At 38.4% G+C, this 9656-nt stretch overlaps 1 protein-coding gene across 1 annotated transcript in view; it reads right to left on the minus strand.

Annotated features, from left to right (window-relative positions):
- The window catches only part of LOC102149353 (uncharacterized), a 315161-nt gene extending 311010 nt beyond the window's left edge, over positions 1-4151 (minus strand). The window contains exon 1 of the mRNA XM_070245788.1: positions 4140-4151. Coding sequence (XP_070101889.1) covers positions 4140-4151 — 12 coding nt within the window. The remainder of the gene's footprint in view (positions 1-4139) is intronic.
- Positions 4152-9656: the final 5505 nt, after the last annotated feature.

Genomic DNA, 9656 nt, shown 5'->3' on the forward strand with positions numbered 1-9656 from the left:
CATAAAGTAGAAGGATACATTCTCTGTAACAGCTATTTAAAAGATTCAGATAACATATAGGAGTTGTCTCACAAGCTGATACAAATCCTGAAAATGGCTAAGATGCATAGTACTTATTCATACACTAAAATGTATGCTTAAATAACAATAGAAAATAAATTATACTAATTTATATATTTGCTCACTTTTTAATATAGTAAGATTAGACCACACTCATTACAAACTTGGTAAACTTTTAAAAACAGCGGTTCACAGCTGCACTAAATGTCCCTAGATTTTATTAAGAGAGAGTTGAAGTGTGATTGTTTTTTTCACAGCCTTCATCTGAGGGAACGGCAGATATTAGTTTTCTTGACATGGGTCAGTAATTTTGGCACTTCGCTCCTTTCAGACTGAGTTAAACACGCTTTTAAATAGATGGATGTGGCCTATTCATAGAGCTCATTTCCTTACTAAGGACTGCAAATGAAATTATGCACTTGCTCTCTAAAGGTCTCAAAGATATTTTCACAAGTTCACATATTTAAAAAGAAAGCAAAGCCTGATCCTACACACCAGAGATAAATTCTCTGAGAGGATTACAGAGTGATGCTTTGTATTTTGTGACCTCTTTACTACTAACACATGTTCAAGAGGAAATTGGGAGTGATTTCCAACTTCTCTCCTTTGCCCATTTCCTCCCTCTTTTCTCCCCATTACACATGGACACCTTTAAGAGTGTAAATTGCATTTTCCTCCACTTCCTTCTCAATTTAGACTCTCTCTTTCCTGAAGAGATTTTATCTCTTTAGCTCATGTGAAATAATCCTTCACGCATATTTTACATCAATTCCTCCCTTCATTACTGCCTAACATAGCACATTCATGTAAATGTTATTATTTTTAATAAGTTCACGTTAACTTATTAAATACTTATATTGTATTTCAAAAATTAGATTAAGAAACAAGATTTAGTTATCAGTATCTTCCTGCTTCTCACTGATATCAATTTAGTTCCAAAGCAAAGCAAAATATTTAGAAATCTTAACTAAAATTACAGTAGATATGCCCCATGGCTTTTTTCTTTCATATTTCTATTTAATTGATATAATATAGTCTAACTCCAAGCCAAATCAAAGTGAACAGTTTCTAGTAACACATTTCTTTTATATGTGTGCTTAAATAGTGATAAATCTGGTCTTCTTTTTTATTTTGGTAAGGGTATCCTACTAAATATAGCTACATTATATAGTGCGGAAGAAAACAAGTAATACTTTGTGATTTGGACAGAGAAAAGAACCAAAACTGCCTGAAATTGGTAAGAATTGACAATGTTTTCGATGATATTTTCCTTTTCATTAAAAAGCAACAAATATCTTCTGACGCCAGCACCCTCAACTTGAAAGGGAATCTGCGACAGAACAGCGAACATGAACAACAACAAACTCGTTTATAACCGGTGACAACCAAAACCTATGAAGTTTTTAAAAGAATGTGATTGTTGTCAGAAGGAATCGGGTCCCACGGTGCAGCGTTCAGCTCTGGTTGCACTCAAAGCTGTGGCCCAGGGGCGCGGGCAGCGCTCCTCCAAGCCTGGTGGGCACAGACCAGCAAGAAAGTGAATTCTGCATACTGCACAGATCATCGCTCAGTTCAGGGCAGTCAGATTGCATCTGGGATCAACCACTTGTGCTTCATGAAACCGTCAGCCCTCATTTGTGTCTAGCTGTTTTCTTCTGTCCGGCTGTAAACAAGGCCGACTCGGAGTTGTGTCCCCCCTCGTCACGTGCACGGGACGATCGCGCAGTCAGACCTACTCAGCGGCCTCAGAGCTAAAGTTAAGGTTACGTCTTGCAGACAGCAGTTCCAGTGCACACCGGGAAGTCACAAAAGGGAGCAACTTTGGAATGACCGAGTTAGGGTCCCTTTTCAGAAACGCCTACCTTAGATTCCTACACGTACTGGCGTGGCATGTCTGTTCCGTGAAATTAATGTAGGTGTTCCCAACAAGAGCAACTGTTTTTTTCCGCAGACTAGCTCAGCAGATTTATCGCGTTAGGGAAGAGGGGGTGGTGGTGACCGTTTTTGTTGTTTCCCTGCTCTGGGGCTTTGCTTGGATCAGCCAAAAAAAGACATGGATAGAAATACTGTCAATCTGGTCCACCTCCAGGAACCCACTCATGCCTGAATCGCTCGGAGGAGTGTAATGATGGTAAACAGTAACAGGTATGTTGGCATCTGTTCTCATCCACTTCGGCCATAGTGTCTCCTTTACAGTCAAGCAAAATACGGTTTTGAAGGAACGTCATCTCCATAATAAAAGGTAGGGGCTGTTACTGAAGCCGTTTTCCTTGGCAAGTGGCATAAAGGTAATATTTAGTATTCACTACAGAGAATTCTCCCAGCCAGCTGGTGTGTCCCTGTTAAGACTTTCATTTATGCAGCTTGAGCTGGAACCTTTTTTGTTCTCCCAGTCTATTACTTTGTCGATTTAAGGGATAACAGCCAAAGTGAAACAGCTTGCAATTTGCACCTGTCTGCTCTAAGCGTTCCACGTTCGATTAGTGGAGAGCAAACTCTTTGCTGCTAATGAGAATAAGGCTGGGCAGGGCTGAATGCCGTTTTGTTGGGGGGCTTTCATAGGATATTTCAGTGGCTTTTTTTTCTCTTGTAAATAATCTGATAGGGACCTCCCTATTTTCACGTTTTAGAGTCCCTAAAATAAAAAAATAAAATTTTTAAAAATGTAACGTGTATTTTTTAAAGAGAATTTTAAATGTCATTTAACTAAGAATTGAATTAATATTCAGCCTGAAGTTGCCTCGGATAAGAAAGACAAAATTTAAATGCTAAATTACTTCCAAGTCATTGTAAGCATAAAATACCTATAGAGACCTTTAATTTGTAAAATTGGCCATGCCAAAAGTAGATAAAAAAGTTTTTAGACATGTTTCAGAAACAGTACCAGTTTTGGAAATAATGTCAAGTGCTTGAAACTAAATCAAAGTTCTCTGCTTATATTGTCCTTGAAAATGTAATGACTGAATAAACGATAAAAATTTAAATGGATGACTTGAAAATCATATCTAGGTATGGACACATTTAGCTAGCTCATCATCATGTGAATCACAGAATAAACTCTCCACAAATGCAAAAATGTCAGCACAAAGGATTCTCTCCAACCTTTTCTAGAAGTTCTCTGCATCCCCCTTAGCTCTGATTCCTTTGAGGGATTGTATCAGTGGGCTATCATCTATTTTTAAAGGATTTAAATTAAACTCATTGCAATGAAAGAACTTTAATTAAGACAGAATATTTTCTCAAACCTTGTGTATTTCTAAAAATATCTTCATAATAAAGTTTGAAAATTTGGCAAAATATCCTTGAAGATGATCCAAAATTTAGCAAATTAACAAAATACATATTTTGTTAATCAAAGGGTCAGTGATACATTTGGATTCCAAAGATTTCTTGCATTGGCACCTCCTGTGGAAATAACAACTGCTATGATGATAGGTTAAATGAAGCTGAGGTGGGCACAAACGTGGTCTCATTAGTAACTACTATAGTTTAATATGGTCGTTGGCCCACATCTCGCCTGACAGATAACGTGCCGGCTTGTCAGTGATGGACCCTTTCAGCACAGCTTTCGGAGTTGTGCCAGCCATCGCTGAGACTGGTTAGGTCAAAGGGTTGAGCCATGTGTAATTCAGAACAGAGGAGGTCCCACGGTCACTCCACAAAAACAATTACACTACTTATTTCACTCTAGCCCTTGCCCAAAACTCACAGGCCTCACAGTTTCAGTGCAGTCAATCTAATTCTGCCCCTGGGCGATAAGCCACATGGAAATATGTGGTGCTGTGTTTATAAATCTAATCAAAAATAGAAACAGTGGACAGGCACAATGAGGTCCTACTATGGATCATGGGAACCCTTGGAAGCTCTGAAGGCACTTTTGTTTAACTCCTATAGACACTCTTCTGCTATCACATTGTGTGCTGCACTCGTTAATCATCCTCTTTACTCGTGCCTGCTACAGGGGAGACTAAAGTTCTACTCACTTCTATACTTTCTGCCCATGGATAATATTATGAAAAATAAAGCTTAAAAGGCTGCTTTTAAAGGAAAAAAATCAGAGGGGGCTATATCAATCTTACCTCTCTATCCATGTTCTTGGCTCCTTGCCCTTGGCAATGCACAGATTTAAATCAAGTTCCTCTAAAAAAGAAAAATAACGTTTGAAAACTAGAATGAATTGGCCCAACCTTAAAATATATTAAGCAATTTGGGGTTGGAGAGCCGGAGCTTTCATGCTTCTTAACGGTCCCGAGAAATCTCGGTATAAAATGAGCAGGATTTAATTTGGTGTCTTGTTTCTATCGCTGTTGTTCTTGTTTATTTAACCAGATTCCTAATAAACTGAGAGTTGGCGAATATTCACCAGACGTTTTACAAAGATAATCTCTAGAAAAAGTTCAGACTTCATCTAGATAGCCTAAACTTCTTGTTTTTATGTCAAAAAGGTAACCAATACAGACCGCAATGAAGTTATGATGAAAGCTCACTGTCACATACTTTAGGTGGTTGTGCTAGACTTATATTTTTAAAAGTTAGGATCCAGTTTTGCAACTTTCATAAATAGATAATATCTGATAAAGTCAATGATAAGTATGTGTATTTAGAGGACAAGCAGATTAAATCCTGAGAACATTATCCAGCAAAGATATGGAGTACACAAATTTTAATAAAAGGAAATGTGTTTTTAGCACTCTTAAAACTCCTTAGAGTCATACGATAAAGTATCTAGTTGAATCTGCAAGCTATTCCATTTGATATTATTTCAATTGATAAAAATATTACACTAGATTACGGCGTGGAGCTAGATGGTTATAATGAATGGGAAATTTTAAAAATGAGCGATAGTCCAGCATTTATTAGATTATTACGAACATTCTCCAAAGGAGCCTTTTAAATTTGGAATTTGCCCTTTTGCACTGGTTATCAGTATTTGGCAGTAAAACAAAGTACATCGTGTATGAGTGGTACATGTGACACATTTTTTTATTCAGAGCTCTCAATCATAGCTTTAAAAAGTCATTTCACAAAGTGTATATAAGCATCTTATATGGCTTTCAGTGTTGAAAAATGAAATATCATAGAACTTCTAAGGTTAATTAAAAAATTCTTATTTATGTAAGATTAACATAAAAGTTTCAAAGATTATATTGATTACTTCCTAAAATAAGGGAAATACATGTAACATTACTTAAAAGCAAAAATCAACATCAGAATGAGAAAATTTTAGCCAATAACAGAAATTGAAGGTTGACTAGCTTATTTTTTCCACAGCACAGTGACTGAAGAGTAATTCAAAAGCATATATTTCTGGGAACATATGGGAAATGAAAATCTGTTCTTTTTTCTTTCCTTGAATTTAGTATTAATCTAATAGTTAATATTTGTCTTTAAAAGGTTTGTAATTTATAAAGTTGCTCATGTTTTTGTCATCGTGAATTTATTTGCTAACATATAATTTAAAATGTAATAAGCCAAAAAAGCACAGATTGCCTCTATTAACATCAATAAAATGCTCAGGAAACTTTCAAATAAGGCACACTTCCCTTCCTTCACAGGAGGCTGAATTTTAAACATCTTTCTGCACCGATATTCAGAAAGCAGTGTTGTGTGCAATGAGAGACTCAGTACAATTATGAAATAAGATCAAAATCCTTGCATTATATCACATAATTATGTGATTGAATTTAGAAAGTGGTTTGATAGAACCAAGCGGTGCAGCATTTAAAAAGCAGCTCTCACTAGAAGAGAAGTCAAGCTGTATATTCCTCTGTCATGAGCAAAGGGTATGGCCTAGAGTCCCTCCCTGCTTGGCAATCTCTGAAAGCTTTGATCAGGCATTATTTGCCATAAGGAATCTCAGTCTCCACATTTCTACAAGCTGGAATTTGGGGTTTGTAGTCAGATCCCTTACAACTGGGAGACAACCTGCAGAACACAGGTGATGAAGAACAACGGACCCACCTTCAGCCAGAGAAATATCAGTGACATGTGACCTGGCTGTAGGGCATAAAAAGATGTGGGCAACGTGTTGGCTCTGATCTAAATATTGAGACATGAATGTGTGTCCCCAGTGCAATTCCGGGGGAATTTGATTTTAGAAGACCTCGAAAGTGGGAGGAATTGCTCAAAGGTCATAAACAACCCTTCAACTACCAAGAGGTGTGGCAAGGACAGTGGCTGGAGAAAATAGGTCTCAGGCAAGTTCTAGAGGCCAGAGACACCAAATCAGTTAAAAGGCTGCACAGGCATCAGAGTGTACTTTGAGGAACGGGCAGCACTAGGAATCAAATAAGAAAAGATAGGTGGAAGAAAACCATGAACACAGAATGGCAGTGAAAATGAGAAGATATTTTCATAGAACAATGGCTAGAATTTGTCAGCAAATAATAATTTCAATGAGTTAGTGATTAATGAGCAGCCACCACACCCCCCGGAAAAACCTATCACTTGGGTAAGTGGCAAAATGTGGAGCCAATCAGAGAACCGATGTATTTGATAAATAATCTGTGTGTCCTACATTGTCAAGAAAGTCCAAAGTAGCTTCCCTTTCAAAAGAAAAGGAAAATTACAGTTATAAATGCTATAAATTTACTAAAAACTTTGGTTTTGGCCTTTTAGGAACACTTAATAAACTAATGAGCACCATTACAAACTTCCCCCTATGGCTGCAAATTGGACCACAGTGTAACGTGTTTGTTGAATTCAAGTGCCCTACAATAGGAATCATCTTTTGAAAGAGTCTCAAACTTGCAAGCAGGTTGATAAGTGCAATATAACCTGCTTGCCGGTAACCTGTTGACCACATTCTACCGAGTCCAGGTTAGTAAGCACCTGCTAATTTGTACAGTCACTTTTTTTTTGGTTTATTTGTCTTCATGCTGATTTTAAAATGGCTCTCACTGAAATTGTTGACCTTGTATTGCAAATTAAATCCTGGAATTGCCAAATCTCTGACAACTGGTTCATTGCTTCCAGAGAAGGGAATTAACATGGCTACAGCTGTCATTCCATTGCATTTTTCTTCTCAAGCAGACCAGCAAGGGCAAAGATGGTGTTAGACAGAGGTCGCAAGCCAGATTCTGGCTGCAAACATGTTTTGTTTGACTTCCACCGTGATTTAAAGCATGTTGAGCCAATATTTAAAAATAAGAAAATTGCAGTAAAAATCTGACTTCTGGCTTCTCTTGGAAAATTAAAAATATTTGGCAACATAGAGTGGACATCCGTAGAGAGTGGTGGCAGCACACCCTTTACCCAGTTCTCTCCAGGTCTACAGTTCCCTCTCTCCCTATTGCAGACCACAAACCAGAATGTAAGCTCCATAAGGGCAGGGCTCGTTTAATTCATTGCTGCATCCTCATAGCCTGACAAGTAGCAGGTGCCTGATAAGTATTTAACATTGAATGAAATGATCTCAGGGGCAGATAGGGAAATGAAATGTGGCTTTAAGACAACAGGCAGTGCCCAGGAACTGTCACAATACATGTCTCAATTAAAAAAAGTATCTCTGCAGAGTAAATAAATTCTGCCAGTCCTCAGGCAGAGAGAGAGAGAGTAGCCACATATCATTCTGCTTGCACTACTGTTTTCTTATAAGGAAATATTTCCCTGTATCCCTGCCTCTATCAAAAGTAGAGCCACATGTGTCAATGAAAATAAGAGTGAACATAGACCTAGCATATTCCACTTATTTATATTTTTTGCCTGGCCCCTACAGGCATCTGAATTTGAAACTTCTGGGAGAGAGATAAGAGTAGGCCTAATACCATGACAATGAACTGCTCTACCATACTCCACCTTCATCCTTAGCAGTAGTTTTATGCACTACCATCTAAATAAATATTAAAAAATAAATATAAAGGGGAATATGAAACCTACTTGGAAAGTCACTAGTTAAACCTAATACGTTATCACTCTACATAAAGAGTCAGAATAACAGTGTGGAATGAACTGATGTTTTCAGCTAGAAAGGCATTGGTTCATATCTCTTGCACATGGGGAAGTTGCTTAACCTCCAAAAGTCTCCAATTCTTGTGCATGATAGTTGACAAAATTTAAAAATTAGGTATGTCAAACTTCCAGCCTCCACTTAAGGTATAGAAAGCTGGAAAGGGTGTTGTTCCCAGACATAAAACAAAAAATATCCAGAATATATGCAAATTCACAGCTTTTATTAAACCCCTCAGAGAACTGAAGTCACAGCATAACCAACTAACCTAAAATCTAGGGAAAGATAGGTGCCTCCAAGGAGTGACAGGATGCAGGCACTTGCTTACTGGAGCAGACATGAGACCCCTTGTGAGCCAGTAAGAAGAATATAGCTAAAAGTTGTTAACAAATTTCTGAAGTCTGAATGTGGCCTCATGTGAGAACAGAGAACTTGTGGGATCTTCAAACAGAAGGGGAATTCAGAACCGCTCACAGGCTCTTCTCTGTGGACCTCCTGGGTTCTCAGAAGAAAGTCTGGGAGCAAGGTGAGAGTTCAGAGTAGTGGCTCTAAATGGGGAGCAGTTGTTACACCAAGAGGATATTTGGCAATGTCTGGAGACATTTTTGATAGCCATGTTTCGGTGCATGGCTGCTATACTAGTAGCATCCAGTGGTTAGACGCCTGGAATATTGCTAAACATCCTGCAGTACATGCACTAGCACCCTATAACAAAGAATTCTTCAGTACAAAATGTCAATAGAGCTGCTGTTGAGAAACACTGGTCAAGAAAATCCTCCCTTGTGATGGAACAGAAGCCACCGCAAAAAAGCACAAAGCCCCAACCAGATACTCCACTTTTATCTCCTCTCAGGAGAAAAGCCTTACTTTTCTGGGGAAAGGCAGCAAACCCTGTTGTCCCTCAGCTGAGGTTAAGACCCATCCCAGCTGGGAGAAGAGAACATAAAAATACCCTCTAGCCCTGAGGTAGGGGCAAGAAAACATCCTGGCCCAAACTATTAGAAGTCTCCCACTTAAGAAAGAGGAGCAGGATCACTGAGATGGCTCCACCTTTGAGACCCAGAGACCCAGCTCCTGCCTGAAGAGAATACTCACCCACCTACCATCAGGCAACCAAGCGTTGAGTAGCAAGTAACATCAATGTACGGGTGGGAAAGGGGGAAGAATATGGAGAGAGACGCTCCTTCAGTTACAGTCACAAAGGACAGATTTAAACTTGAAGCTTGAGCAGACATTGAGGAAATTTCTCCAAAAACCAGCCACCATTCTAAGCATAAGTTAAAACTAGAGGAGTTTTAAACCTGTGATTCACCAATGATAACTATAACTACAAAAACCAAACCCAGCTCAAATCTGACTAGACAAACCAGCCCAACCACCCCCAGTTCCCCCAACATGGAAAGACTAGCAAAATAAAACCATGCCACTTCTAGGCATAAATGATATTTACCTCAGTCTTTACTGTCTTTTCCAAAATGATCAGCTTTCAAACAATGTTAGGTGAAAAATAAAGGAGGATGGAAAAAAAAAAACAAAATACCCTGTCAAAGAGATAAAACGATCAACAGAAACAGACTCAGATATGACCCAGATGTTGGAACTTTTAGACAGAGAATTTAAAATAATATAATTAGATAGAGTGACATCA

Source organism: Equus caballus, chromosome 20 (genome assembly GCF_041296265.1).
Source record: "Equus caballus isolate H_3958 breed thoroughbred chromosome 20, TB-T2T, whole genome shotgun sequence".
NCBI classification, from domain to species: domain Eukaryota; kingdom Metazoa; phylum Chordata; class Mammalia; order Perissodactyla; family Equidae; genus Equus; species Equus caballus.